The sequence below is a fragment of the Nerophis ophidion genome, linkage group LG12, assembly GCF_033978795.1.
Source record: "Nerophis ophidion isolate RoL-2023_Sa linkage group LG12, RoL_Noph_v1.0, whole genome shotgun sequence".
Taxonomy (NCBI): Eukaryota; Metazoa; Chordata; class Actinopteri; order Syngnathiformes; family Syngnathidae; genus Nerophis; species Nerophis ophidion.
In genome coordinates this window covers 18,171,863-18,187,981 of record NC_084622.1, presented here as the reverse complement: position 1 = coordinate 18,187,981, position 16,119 = coordinate 18,171,863, and the positions used below count along the sequence as shown (strand labels likewise).

General features: G+C 39.8%; 1 protein-coding gene across 2 annotated transcripts in view; it reads right to left on the bottom strand.

Moving 5' to 3' along the window:
• tmem266 (transmembrane protein 266) overlaps positions 1-16,119 on the bottom strand; it is a 60,277-nt gene that overhangs the window by 13,263 nt on the left and 30,895 nt on the right. For both annotated transcript variants that reach the window (XM_061916968.1, XM_061916967.1), the window contains exons 4-5: positions 6,679-6,833; positions 692-765 (exon numbers count right to left, since the gene is read on the bottom strand). In XM_061916968.1, the coding sequence (XP_061772952.1) occupies positions 692-765; positions 6,679-6,833 (229 nt within the window). The remainder of the gene's footprint in view (positions 1-691; positions 766-6,678; positions 6,834-16,119) is intronic.

The following is a 16,119-nucleotide window of genomic DNA, read 5'->3' as shown; positions in this document are numbered from 1 at the left end:
ATTCAGCACGTGTTACAACAGCGTGGCTTCGTAAACAAAGAGTGCGGGTACTTTCCTGGCCCGCCTGCGGTCCAGACCTGTCTCCCATGGAAAATGTGTGAGGCATTATGAAGCATAAAATGCGACAGCAGAGACCCCGAAATTGTGGAACGACTGAAGCGCTACATAAAAGAATGGGAAATAATTCCACATTCAAAGCTTCAACAAATAGTTTCCTCAGTTCCCAAACGTTTATTGAGTGTTGTTAATAGAAAAGGTGATGTAACACAGTGGTGAACATGCCCTTTCCCATTTACTTTGGCACGTGTTGCAGCCATGAAATTCTAAGTTAATTATTATTGGCAAAAGAAAAAAAAAGTTTGAGTTTGAACATGAAATATCTTGTCTTTGTAGTGCATTCAATTGAATATGGGTTGAAAAGGATTTGCAAATCATTGTATTCCGTTTGTATTTACATCTAACACAATTTGCCAACTCATATGGAAAACGGGGTTTGTATAAAAAAACATTAGCTTTGATGTGTTTGGTGTATAATTAAACACAGGCTAATCAAATGCACTTGCATTTAATGTCACTTCCTCTTGTTGTTGTTGGCATCCTAAGGAGAATGTGCACAATAGCACTAATCAAGGGATCCCTGCATCAGCTGCAAGAGGAGCTCTTATGGTGTGATGGAGGTGGGCCGACTCACCTCAGTGAAGAAGACTGACAGGATTGCCAGACTGATCCAGTGGATGATGCCAGCAAACTGGGATGCGTTATTAACTGCAGTGGGGAGAAAAAGCACAATAGGCTGGTTGCAGCAAAGTGGAAGAGTAAGAGCGCTCAGGCACAACCTCATAAATAAAACCCGCCTGTAAGTTTATTGTGTTATACGGCCCCATAAAACACATGCCAGATGGCATTAACCACAGTCACATTGAAGTGAAGCAATATCCAAGCGGGTCACGCGCCTGGTGACCATGTGCCTGTGATGGACGAGGACGTCTCCTGCCCTGACGGATGACATGGATGGAGGTGACTTGTCATGGCTCACGCCACCTGGCAGTGCGTGTCAACAATGGAATACTGATGGGACAGTCTGTGATTGATCAGTTTCCTAAGGTCAGAGGATAGAGAAGACGAAATAGTTCTTAGGAGAATTTACTAGGATTTTATATGACAAATTCAAGCACTTATTTTTTCGGGTGTTAATTTCAAAGACTATCTTATCTTGCCAACCACGTTATTTTTTCTTTGTTAATAGGACCCCGTAAAAATCTTGAAAAGAAGTAAGAATAAAGAAACAGCCGGTCCGACAGACAGGCAGGGCACGCTGGAGCCCGGCTTAAGAAAGATGGCGGGGAGGAGCCGTCGACGGCGAGCGTGCGGCGAAGCGACCTGGACTGAGGTTTTATTGAAAAATAAACAAAGTCAAATTGCTCAAGCCCTGTCCTTCCTTGGTGGTCCTAGGAACCCGCAAGACGACGGCTTGAAACCGTCACAATACCGTAGCTGCGTGTGTCAAATATGAGTCATTAAATAACTCCCGCCTCCTGGTGGTAGAGGGCGCTAGTGATCCTTCTTGCGACTACTCGGCTGCAGAAGAAGTGACAATGAGTGACGCGATATGTGCTGGGATGGATATAACACGGCGGATGCACGACGGATCTTTGAGGATGTAACACCACTACTCCTATGCTGGCTATGTAAACAACCGGGCTGATATAAAAAAATGTTCCAGTCCTAAATACCCAGTGTATTATTTATACAATAACACTTCCTGGTGGCAGCGGTGGGATATAGAGATCACCTATGGGAGGGGGAGTTGTTCGAGGTAAATTCTGTCGTCGCCCGCACTTGAGGAGCCGAGCTAACTGATAGCAGCGGTCTGATAGCAGTTTTCTAAACTGGACTTTCAATCGAAGCAGGAGGAAAGAAAGGAAGATCTCCATCGCGACAGAGAGACTTTTAAAACTGAAGAAAGATAAGGAAGACTTCTATAAACAAGTTATCAATGCTTTTGATCAGAAGGAGATGGCATGGACTTCATTTATAAGTGAAGGTAGGACCATAATAATTTTTTTTTAATTAAATGTGCTTTTCATGATGGTATCCTTACATCACACTCAAATTTTTACTGCATGCATTTGGTAAGTGCCGGAGTGATTAGAGGTTTTAAAATAATTAGCGCATGCTTACTTTTACCGCATGCCTTTGGTAAACGCAGGAGTGAGAAGAGGTTTTAAATTAATTAGCACCCTGGCGGCAATTCAAGGAAATATGGTAAGTGTTAAATTAAGTCCTTTTTTAAGGCTTTTGTTTTCGGGTTATGAGTGGCAATTGTTGGCAAATCTTCAAGTTTTATCAGAACAACTTTTTGATGCACTTCATCATAAACTCCTGCCTCATCAATAACACACATTGGTGACTTTTTGACACAATCGATATCAACAATGGGATGTAGCAGGACTTGATGGGACTCGGCGTGACATTTAATGCAAACAAGACTGGAGATGAACTGTAATTATTCAAGGATGCACTTCCTCTTTGGCATCAATAACTGGATGTTAAATGGTGCAGGAGACACAATGCTAACAACACAGCTAATGTTTGTAGCTGTGATTGTCAAATTGACCAAGTTTTTGCAGAACAACACATACTCGTGGTTACAGCATATTTAAACTTAGTTCTAACTTTGAGAATAACCCAGCATGTGACAAGTATTTTCACGTCATGGCCAAGTTTTAGTGGCCGGGTGACCATTGGAAGATCCTCTGGGCCACATGTTTTGAATTCAACTTCCAGGGGCACCGTCACATCATTTTATGTGGCTTGCGAAAGCCTGGAAATTGTGTGTGTTAATGAATCAGTTCATCTTTTTTACGAAACGTATTCGTACTTTCAATTTTGACAGAAAAATTGCTTATGTTGCATGCAAATGCATGTCTTCTAAACTGGAGAACACAGGGGTGTCCAAAGTGCGGTCCACCGCTCAAGTTTTGTTGGCCTGAAGCATATTGTTGGATAAGAAAATAACAGTAATAATAATAAAAAAAACAAAAACAAAAAAAAACGTAGCAAAAATCTGTGATTTAACATGAAAAAGAAGCTAAACATTTGATACTAACAACTTAGGCGTGTCCGAACTTCTTCCACCAAGAGTGTTATTAAAGGCACAAAAGTGTGGAGGTGGAAATTTTGATGATTATTTTTATCTCTTTAAAAAAGAGATACAAAGGAAATTACATTTAAAGACAACTTGGGGTCAGCTTTGTGTTAGGAGTGACAATATATTCTTATTAGTATCAAAATTTTAGCTTCTTCTCATTATATTACTTTCTTTGCTATTTTTATTTCAAATGTTTTTTTTGGGCTTCACGGTGGCAGAGGGGTTAGTGCGTCTGCCTCACAATACGAAGGTCCTGAGTAGTCTGGGGTTCAACCCCGGGCTCGTGATCTTTCTGTGTGGAGTTTGCATGTCCTCCCTGTGAATGCGTGGGTTCCCTCCGGGTACTCCGGCTTCCTCCCACCTCCAAAGACATGCACCTGGGGATAGGTTGATCGGCAACACTAAATGGTCCCTAGTGTGTGAATGTGAGTGTGAATGTTGTCTATCTAACTGTGTTGGCCCTGCGATTAGGTGGCGACTTGTCCAGGGTGTACACTGCCTTCCACCCGATTGTAGCTGAAATAGGCACCAGCGCCCCCAAAGGGAAAAAGCGGTAGGAAATGGATGGATAGATGGATGTTTTTTTTTACCTGTGTAATAATTATAAAATGGTACACTTTGTCACCAATAACACAAAGTTAACCTTGGGTTTTGTCAAACATACTTTTTATTTTTTACAAAATAGACATAAAAAATTGGCCGCGGCATACTTTGACATTTTATTATATGTGTAAAGTGACTATACATACACACACACACACACACACACACACACACACACACACACACACACACACAAACACACACACACACACACACACACACACACACACATACATCCATCCATCCATTTTCTACCGCTTATTCCCTTTTGGGGTCGCGGGGGGCGCTGGCGCCTATCTCAGCTACAATCGGGCGGAAGGCGGGGTACACCCTGGACAAGTCGCCACTTTATCGCAGGGCCAACACAGATAGACAGACAACATTCACACACTAGGGCCAATTTAGTGTTGCCAATCAACCTATCCCCAGGTGCATGTCTTTGGAAGTGGGAGGAAGCCGGAGTACCCGGAGGGAACCCACGCATTCACGGGGAGAACATGCAAACTCCACACAGGAAGATCCCGAGCCTGGATTTGAACCCAGGACTGCAGGAACTTCGTATTGTGAGGCAGACGCACTAACCCCTCTGCCACCGTGAAGCCCCGAAATTTATTTGCTGTGACCCGGATTCGAACCAGGGTTCCTGCGGCCACAACACAGAGTAATTACCACTATACCAGGGGTGGCCACACACATACATGTATATGTGTATGTATATGTATATATATATACATATATATGTATACACACATATATATATATACCTATATATATGTATACCTACACACACATATGTATACACACATATATATATACTTATATATATGTATACCTACACACACATATGTATATATACAGTATATACCTATATATATGTATACCTACACACACACACACACACACACATATATATATATCCATCCATTTCCTACCGCTTATTCCTACACATACATCCATTTTTCTACCGCTTGTCCCCTTCGGGGTCGCTGGAGCCTATCTGAGATGGCGACTTGTCCAGGGTGTACCCCGCCTTCCACCCGAGTGCAGCTGAGATATATATTGGACACACCTTCTCATTCAACGTGTTTTCTTTATTTCCATGACTGTTTACATTGTAGATTGTCACATCAAAACTACGAATGAACACACGTGGAGTTATGTACTTAACAGAAAAAGGTGAAATAACTAAAAATATGTTTTATATTCTACTTTCTTCAAAACAGCAACCCTTTGCTCTGATTACTGCTTTGCTCACTCTTGGCATTCTCTCAATGAGCTTCAAAAGGTAGTCACCTGAAATGGTTTTCATTACACAGGTGTGCCTTATCAGGGTTGATTAGTGGAATTTACTGCTTTATCAATGGGGTTGGGACCATCAGTTGTGTTGCGAACGAGGTGTGTCCAAACTTTTGGCCTGTACTGTATGTATGTGTATGTATGTGTGTGTGTGTGTGTGTGTGTGTGTGTGTGTGTGTGTGTGTGTGTGTGTGTGTGTGTGTGTGTGTGTGTGTGTATTAGGGGTGTAACGGTACGTGTATTTGTATTGAACCGTTTTGGTACGGGGGTTTCAGTTCGGTACGGGGGTGTACCGAACGAGTTTGTAAGTTAAAGTCTTAACAAGCTGCTTTGCTTCTTCTGCCTATGTGTCAGTACCCAGCATTGTCCCACCCACACAACCATCTGATTGGTTACATACAAAGCCAATCAGCAGTCCGTATTCAGAGCGCATGTAGTCAATGCTTCAGCGTCGAGCAGAATAGTGTTTAGCAGGTGAGCATAAGACAGTGTACTCTCCCCAAATTATAAAAAAACACCTCCCAGTCACAACTACTACTAACATCACTATGAGCCCGTTGACCTTCTAGAAACTTAAACTGCAGCTCAGCTCGCTCGCAGTTCTGGCTTGAGGTGAAGGCTAATTAGCTTATAGTGTAACGTTAGCTCATTTTGCTGTGTGTGTGTATGTGTGTGTTAGGGGCAGCAAAGCCCTGTCTGTCTGTTATTTCACTTGAACTCCATGGTGTTCGGGGATGAATAGTCTTTCCTATTGCTATTGTACTATTTTTTCAGCAATAGTTACATTAATCATTAGTAATGTAGCAGCCTTGTTTTGAATGGCAGGGTCCCTGCTATCACATGTTGACAAAAATATCACATTTACATAATAAAAATCAACTACAGGCTTCCCAAATGCTGTAATAAATTAAGCATGATGAGTTGACTTGAAACTGTTTAATGTTGCACTTTTTATATGCAAAAGAAAGTTTTTTTCATTTTATTTAATCAAAGCAACAACTTGAGGCAGTTTAATGTGGATGTGAATTATTATAGTGTTCCCAATGTTAAAAGGATAAAGCCATTGTTTACAAATTCTGAAAATAAATAACCCCAAAATGTATATTTAGTGGTTTTCTTACTGTACCGAACCAACATTTTTGCGTACCGTTACATCCCTAGTGCATATATATATATAAATATATATATATATATATATATATATATATATATATTCACACACATATGAAGATGAGGTAGATCACCTTGACTTGGTAATTTGAAAAGTAGCTCGCCTGCTGAAAAAGTGTGGGCATCACTGTAAAAAATGTTTTTATGCTCCAACAATTAAAATATTTGATTTATTAATAATAACCTTACTACGTGTAAACTTGTTTACCACGGCCAGGCCTGGCACCGTCGTGAATCACCAATAAATTATGTTTGATGTTTATATCTAATAATAAAAGTGTTTAAAAATGGCGATTTATGATGCAATCAACAAGTATAACCATTATAAAGGAGGATAAAAAGTCGCCAGCTTGTTCCCAACAGCTGTGACATGCTCAACAATGTTTACAGGTCCTGACAAGTGCTGCTATTCCATTAAAAGCACAGCTGGACTCCTGGAGCCACATCTGTTTACTCACACTGCAACAGCTTGGTGTCGACGAGCAGCTCCAAAGTCAGCAGGACGACCACCAGAACCACGCAGGCCACAAGGACACAGTTGAAGCCGGCTGAGGCCAGACACACTTGCCACAGCCCCGCTCGCCCTCCGCAGCACGGCTTCAGCCAGTTGGACCTGAGTGGGAAAAGGCAAAAAAATGGCGGAGGGGGTAAAGATAAGTGCGATGACAGGTGAGGTCACGTCAAAAACACACAGGAAAGGTCAACATACATATTCAGCCAACTCCATATTTCCCACCATTCTTACTTCCTACCATGTTAAAGACATGTTTTCTCGTTGTCAAAGAAGTGAAGTGAATTATATTTATATAGCGTTTTTCTCTAGTGACTGGGGGGGATTTTTTTTGTCATGAAAAAGGGAGTATTTTTAGGGTTGGTGCACTAATTGTAAGTGTATCTTGTGTTTTTTATGTTGATTTATTTAAAAAAATATACTGCCATTTGGAGGCATAAGAAGAGTATAACACAATCGAATTTGGAAAAAAAAGTGTAAAAATAAGAATTAGCATGTCACTAAACATGAAGTACACATTTGTTACTTATGGACTAAGACTTCATATCAAAAGATGTTTTTAGTTTTTATTCTAATTAGGGTCCAATAAGACCAAATAGCAAAGAGAAATTAAAAAAAAGCATGTAAACAAACAGCCTGGGCCTTAAGAGGTTAAGTCACAGCCCATCTAGGATTGAACAAAAAACATAAAGCATAAATAAAAACTATTTTACGTATCAACTGCCTCATTTGTCATTTTTACTGTTCAATTTCTTTAATTTTGTACAGAAGACAATCATTTTCACAGAACTATGTCAATGTGCAGAGTCTCATGCATCGTTTTAAGTGGGGTTACCAATTGTTTATTGTACACTTCTTTGTTTTACGTTGGGTCGAGGGGGAGGAGTCGCAGCCCTAATTTACCGTGTACCTCTTGCTTGGAATACTTGATCGCACCGTTATAAACTATTTGCTTGCCCAACAGAATCGCTATTGCGACATCCAGTGGAAATATTTAGAACAGCAGTTTTTTTAATTTAAAAATGCAAACTCATCTCGCGGCCCTGATTGAACCAGTTTGCGGTCCTGATTCGGCCCGTGGGCCGCATGTTTGACATCCCTGGCTCAGAATATACATTACAAGTCTAAGTGTAAGTTCATTGTGTTTTTGAAACTGCAACAATTTTTTACCTCAGAACTTTTAATTAACCAAAAATGTTTTGCTTAGAGACTATATTTAAACTGTAAATTGTCAGAATGTGTGTGTTCTATTTTGGGCCAAAGTAAAACATACAAAAACAATATAATGTTGTCTTTATTTTTAAATGATTATGCCATGATTTGACCAGTCCGGCCCACATGGGAATAGATTTTCCTCCATGTGGCCCCTCAGCTCTTCAAGTGAGTTTGACACCCCTGTGTTTGGAATGGCACCACAAGCACCTAAGAGTCTAGCAGCAATCTCTGACCAAGGATCAATATCACATTTTGGTCAGTTATTACGGCGCAGAGGAAAAGGAGCATTTAGAGCAGAGATGGAATGAGCTGGACGGAATAGCGTGCGATGTAACTCACACTCTGTGGAATAGAATAATAATTCATTCAGACATTCTAACTCCAGCCAGGCAAGAAAAAACATTAATCTAATAAAGCTGTAAAGAAACCCCCCGTCTGGAAGTAGAGAACATGGCAACGACGGATCATTCCCAACTCCCAAACTTAATTTTCGGAAAATCACTTCAAACCTGAGACTTCAGTGGTAAAAGGAGGTAGGGGGGAGGAAATCACTTCTGTTGCTCTCTGAGGGTCATTGCAGGTTCGGATCAAATGGGCACTATCTATGGCAGACCTGGGCAAAATACAGCCCGCGGACCACATGTGGCCCATTAAGATTTTCAATACGGTCCGCCGGACGTTCAACATAATTTTTTTAGACCTTTAACATCAAAACTGTTGCCACCATTATGATGTTTTTAAATGGACGTAAGTCTTGAACTATAGAAAGTAGTTCAATGGTTGAAATCTGCGCTTTTGGCTGTTATAGGAGTTATTACAGTAATCTACGTCACACTATATGTGTAAAGTGAGCATACGGGTGACTATACATATACAATTATATATATATAATCTATATATATATATATATATAATCTATATATATATATATATATACATACACACACAACATATATATATACACATATACATAGTGTGTGTGTATATATATATACACACTATATACACTTATATATAGTGTGTATATAGTGTGTATACATACACACTAATATATATATATATATATACACACACACACATTATATATGTATATATACATACACACATATATATGTGTATATATATATACACACACAACATATATATATACACATATACATAGTGTGTGTATATATATATACATACACACTATATACACTTATATATAGTGTGTATATAGTGTGTATATATACACACTAATATATATATCTATATATATAGTGTGTGTATATATATATATATATTATATATATACACACACACATTATATATGTATATATACATACACACATATATATGTGTATATATATATACACACACACATACATATGTATACATATATATATATATATATATATATATATATATATATATATATATATATATATATATATAGACACAGAGTACAGGCCAAAAGTTTGGACACACCTTCTCATTCAATATTTATTTTCATGACTATTTACATTGTGGATTGTCACATCAAAACTATGAATGCACACATATGGCGTTATGTTCTTGACAAAAAAAGGTGAAATAACTGAAAACATGTTTTATATTCTAGTTGCTTCAAAACTGCCACCCTTTGCTCCGATTACTGCTTTGCACACGCTTGGCATTCTCTCAATGAGCTTCAAGGTAGTCAGCTGAAAAATCAGCCCCAGACGCGTATGTGAAACAGATGCGGAAGCAGATTTTTAAAACTAACTTCTGCCTAAATGTGGTAATATATAATATATTGTTGGTGTTTATTACACGTTGCATTCATATTTTGCTGGGGATTTTTTTTTTTTTTTTACATTTTTGTTGTGTTTTGCTTGATTGTAAAAGATCCCCAACTATCGAGGAGCTGGTCTGAGAAGTAAAAGAGGAGCGATCTTCACATGTTGTTAACATTCAGTGTTTTATTTTTTGTTCCCAGTTAATATTCTACAAACCCGGTTTCCATATGAGTTGGGAAATTGTGTCAGATGTAAATATAAACGGAATATAATGATTTGCTCATATTCAATTGAATGCACTACAAAGTGTTCAAACTCATAAACTTTATTTTTTTTTGCAAATAATAATTAACTTAGAATTTCATGGCTGCAACACGTGCCAAAGTAGATAGGAAAGGGCATGTTCACCACTGTGTTACATCACCTTTTCTTTTAACAACACTCAATAAACGTTTGGGAACTGAGGAAACTCATTTCTGAAGCTTTGAAAGTGGAATTCTTTCCCACTCTTGTTTTATGTAGAGCTTCAGTCGTACAACAGTCCTGGGTCTCCGCTGTCGAATTTAACGCTTCATAATCCCCCACACATTTTCGATGGGAGACAGGTCTGGACTGCAGGCGGGCCAGGAAAGTACCCGCATTCTTTTTTTACGAAGCCACGCTGTTGTAACACTTGTCTTGCTGAAGTAAGCAGGGGCGTCCATGATAACGTTGCTTGGATGACAACATATGTTGCTCCAAAACCTGTATGGACCTTTCAGAATTAATGGTGCCTTCACAGATGTGTAAGTTACCCATGCCTTGGGCACTAATGCACCCCCATACCATCACTATAACAATCTGAATGGTTATTTTCTTCTTTGTTCTGGAGGACATCACATCCTCTGTTTCCAAAATATAATTTGAAATGTGGACTCGTCAGACCACAGAACATCTTTCCACTTTGCATCAGTCCATCTTAGGTGAGCTTGGGCCCAGCCAAGCCGGCGGCGTTTTAGGATATTGTTGATAAATGGGTTTGGCTTTCCACAGTAGAGTTTTAACTTGCACTTACAGATGTAGCGACCAACTGTAGTTACTGGCAGTGGTTTTGTGAAGTGTTCCTGAGCCCATGTGGTGATATCCTTTACACACTGATGTCGGTTTTTCCGTAATATCATCGCTTACGTGCAGTGAATTCTCCAGATTCTCTGAACTTTTTGAAAGTTTGTAAAATGGTAAAATCCCTAAATTCCTTGCAATAGCTCGTTGAGAAATGTTGTTCTAAAACTGTTCCACAATTTGCTTACAAAGTGGTGACCCTCACCCCATCCTTGTTTGTGAATTACTTAGCATTTCATGGAAGCTGCTTTTATACCCAATAATGGCACCCACCTGTTCCCAATTAGCCTGCACACCTGTCAGATGTTCCATATAAGTGTTTGATGAGGATTTCTCAACTGTATCAGTATTTATTGCCACCTTTCCCAACTTCTTTGTCACATGTTGCTGGCATCAAATTCTAAAGTTAATGATTATTTGCAAAAAAAAAATGTTTATCACTTTGAACATCAAATATGTTGTCTTTGTAGCATATTCAACTGAATATGTTTTGAAAAGGATTTGCAAATCATTGTATTCCGTTTATATTTACATCTAACACAATTTCCCAACTCATATGGAAACAGGGTTTGTATAGGCCCCAAAGACACTTTTTTTTTTTCTATCAATGTGGCCCCCCAAGTCAAAATATTTGCCCAGCTCTGGTCTACACACACACACACACACACAGGAATATTGCCAGAGGGAATAAGAGCGGAAAGGGTGGTGTATGTGTGAGCTCTTTCATGAAGACATCAACAGGCAGGGTGGGGGTGTGAGAGAGGAGGAGGGTGTGCTGACAGGAGGGCAAAGCGAGGAGATCATGAGGACAATCAATAGCGGGCTGAGACAGATGTGATTGCATGCCGAACATGATGCCGGCTGCTGCAGAATGTCCGGATGGAATAAAAACATTAAGCGGAGTGATGGGATGGACTTTCACTCACATGTCACTATTCTATCAACTGAAGGATTGTGGAAAATGAAATGAAGGACAAGCAGACACTGCTTGCTGTGTGTGTTTGTTTCATTAAGAGCTATCAAGTTAGGGCCAATCTATCAACTCATTGAAGGTATTGATTGTTACACATGCACACAAACCTCTTCTGAGGTCACCAAAAAAATCATAAATCACATGATTCCACAGAAGTTGCACAGCTCTGGCAAGGCTATCGATCGGCATGCCTGATCAATGCCTTGATTGCAAATTTTCAACAGAGCCACATAAGTCAGCAAAGGAGCACGGCAGACTCGGGCAGAGTTAATTGGATCTACACACAAAGTGAATCATTCTTGCATGGTTATTTTATATATATTACATTATTTTGATTATTGGCAATCTTGAATCACACAGGGATTCAAAGAGCATTGGTATCTTTGTATGTCCACACTTTGGATCTCATTAGATAGTGTAGGTGTTCTTAATGGTCACACCATTAGGTACACCTGTTTTGCCAGAGTCCAGGGGTTCTTAAGCTTTTTGACATTGAGGCCCACTCAAATATTAACACTGAATTAGTAAATAGCCAAATTAAATTGTTATATCTAACCTACTTATGGTATGAAAGCATGTGTTCAAAACAAAAAATATTATCAAGGCTTAGGTCAGGCTGATTACAAAAATAAATACTAAACAAAAATTCAGTAAAAAAAGGACCCGTGAAAACTGATTAAAAATAAATGTACATGTAATTATGCGGTGCTAAAATAAATATATTCGAACTAAATAATAATAAAGTATAGGCTTCTTAAATAAACTGTCAATAAAATGTAAGTGCAAATAAAAATACAGTTTCATCACTTTTGTCAAATTTTTTGGCGCTTAAGAAACTTCTCCAAGAATTTAGATCCAGACGTCTTTTGTTTGTTTAAATTTGTCATTACTGCCACAAGTGGTGGAAATATGCATTAAAACTGAGTACCATTGCGGCTCATAATGACCACAGCAAAGAAACAGATATATTTGGCGGCCTCTAGTGGGCCCCCAACCCTATGGTTAAAAACACTGCATTAGTCCATTATGTACTGTCATCAATATTTCAAATATGGAACTTTATAGCAAACATTTAAAACAGAGGAAGTATAAAAGGAGAAATATAATTCAGAAAAACAAACTTATTGTGATGCATTTTTTTGACCTGTCTGCTCAGTACAATACAGCCATGTCAACAGTAAGTTAGAACCCCCTAGTGTCACTCATTACCACTATTAGGACACTATCATGTGAGTTCAAGTCATTATTTCAAATGATTAAACGTGATGTCAAAGAGCACTCAAAATCTTTCAGATCATTTGATACCTTTTCTGCCCGTACTGTTACTGTAACTTTGCTCTCACCGTGCTCCACGTGGTGAGAGGCTCTACCGATTTGCGGCCATTTGCTGAACTCGGTGAGTTCCGTAGGGGGAAATAGACGCCGACTGTGAGCTTGCAGGCAACAGAACAGCAGAGGTCAGAGGACATCATCCACCTTACTCTTTTCTTACTTTCTCCACCCGAACAGCTTATTTTCAGCTTCATGAATACAAGATTGGAAGTAACTTGCCGTAAATAAAATCTAATAAATATGCCAGTAGGTAATAAATTCATGTTTTTGAGCTAGCTTCTTTCTACAAATTAAAGCAAGAAGGTTTAGAGCAGGGGTGCCTTTTATGTCGATCGCGAGCTACCGGTCGATGGCGTAGGATGTGTCAGTCGATCGCCAGTCAGGCATTAAAAAATGAGACCTAAAAATTAGCGTTCATCAATCCTCACCAAGACGTCACTTTTGTTTGATTGACATTCACGGCACCCGTGAGATGACGCTGGTCTCAGAAAGCTATGGAGGTTGCCGCCAATGTATTTATTGTAAAGTATACAAAAAGGAGTACGGAAGCTGGACAAATAAGATGGCAAAAAGCAACCACTTTCATAGTATTGGACAGAAAAGAGGACTTTTTTTTCTCCTCCATTTGAACATTTGGACGTCATCATCACTACTCTCTGATTCCAATCAATGCATGTCATAACAATCAGGGTAACACACCAACTTATATTCTCGTCTTTATGAAATAAATTAATGTTAAACATGCTTATATTATCATTAAACACCTTTAACTTGTTAACAAAAACATATTTCATAAACAAATAGACATAAATGGTTAATATGTATGAGGTAGATCCCCTCGACTTGGTCAATTGAAAAGTAGCTCGCCTGCAGGAAAAGTGTGGCCACCCCTGGTTTAGAGGTAAACTTGAAGACTGAAGCCTGAAGACTTGAAAACAAGCATGTCATGACAATGAATAATCCTGCTATTTTAGGACCATGACAATATTAAATACAGCTCTCTGTAAGATGCAGTGCAGTTCTACACCACTAATCAGTGCTCAAGTTAAGCATTATTATCTTTGTAAAGGCCAAATTGTGGATAGCAGCTTTTCTATTGGACCTCATTAGAATATGCAGCTGTTTCTGAGCTAGTGACCACACTTGGTGGTGAAATGATTTGTATTTTCCCAAGGCCACAGCTGTTTATGTGATCGGAGCCTCACGCTGAAGAGCGACCTCGCAGTGGGGATTCTAAGCAGATCTTTGCCAGAGAAATGGACCACAGATACTGAGCAAATGAAGATGGATCGGGCTCCATGTGCTGAGCAGCAGACAAGCTGTCCCAGATAAATAGGTTTTTACCGGGACACTCGAACTGCCGCACTCTTGGCCTAAAAAGCAATCTGGTACTTTGCATGTCTGTGAATATTAACAAACCCTCAAACCCTGCACTCTCGAAAGTCATCTATTGAAGCGCACATGGGGCCAAACTGAGGGGACAGCTTGATGAAGAGGACTGTTCTTCTGACTATTTGACAAGGCAAGGGAGAAATAAAGAAACATCTTTTGGACATTTATCAACTAGGTATGTCATGGATGTTGTTTGAAAAACTAGCATTGATGATTTGCATTACACTACATAACTGGTTGCTTTGGTGTATAGACCTAGTAAGAACACATTACATTTTAGGGTGTCCATCCATCCATCCATCCATTTTCTACCGCTTATTCCCTTTCGGGGTCGCGGGGGGCGCTGGCGCCTATCTCAGCTACAATCGGGCGGAAGGCAGAGTACACCCTGGACAAGTCGCCACCTCATCACACGGCCAACACAGATAGACAGACAACATTCACACTCACATTCACACACTAGGGCCAATTTAGTGTTGCCAATCAACCTATCCCCAGGTGCATGTCTTTGGAAGTGGGAAGAAGCCGGAGTACCCGGAGGGAACCCACGCATTCATGGGGAGAACATGCAAACTCCACACAGAAAGAACCCGAGCCTGGATTTGAACCCAGGACTGCAGGAACTTCGTATTGTGAGGCAGACGCACTAACCCCTCTGCCACCGTGAAGGGTGTATTTATTCAATTTTCGCTTTTAAAATCTTGCATTGAGGTCAAGTGCGGCCGTGACACCTCAGGTCCAACAGATGAATTGGACAAATTGCTGGTGATTAAACCAACTACAGTAATTATCCTTGTCCAATTCTGTGAATGATGTCACATGAATTGCGGTAGTCTTTCTGCATCAGTCAATCCCATATCAGTATATCCATCACAAGCAGGGATACTACACTGCTTAAATGATACCACTGGTAGCTTTGTGAATAGAAAGCAGATGAAGGTTATTTGCTTCGATCCTTTATCCCCATTTCCCTTGCTATCCTCTGGTCCAAGTGGCCGTTTGACCCACATGAACCATCTGTCATTGCTGTGTGCCTCACACCTCTCAGTCGGACCCCTGGAGATCAGTGGCATATGCTGCTGTGGGCAGCCAGATGAGATGCGGATGAAAACTCAGGACAAGTGACGGCTGTGCAGGCATAAAGCTTTGCCAGGAAGTCTGAGCTACACAGAGTCTGGAGGTCACAACAACCTGTCTAGTTACCAGCAACATTATGCTCATTCTTGCAAGTGACGAGTGTCTTCCCTGCTCTCCTAAAATGAGTCCTATAACACATATACACTACTATAAACTGGAAGATGCATTGTAGATGTTTAATATGACATTTTAAGAATCCTTTTATCTGTCAGACTAATAAAAAAGTCAGTGGATGTATTTACTACAATGACAATGCTTAATACTGTAGTTGCTACTATCAGGACATCACAGTATGCAGTCTTGCTTCAATTTCATCAAGACAATACTTATTTTTCTCACATCTTGAACCTGCAGTGCATGGTGCATTAAAAGTCTATTAATAATTCCATCCAGCTCACCACTGCACAGAATCTACAAGTACTGCTTGTGCCCCATGTGGTCCGCAAGAACATCCACCTCCCACATCAACGCCCACGTCTCC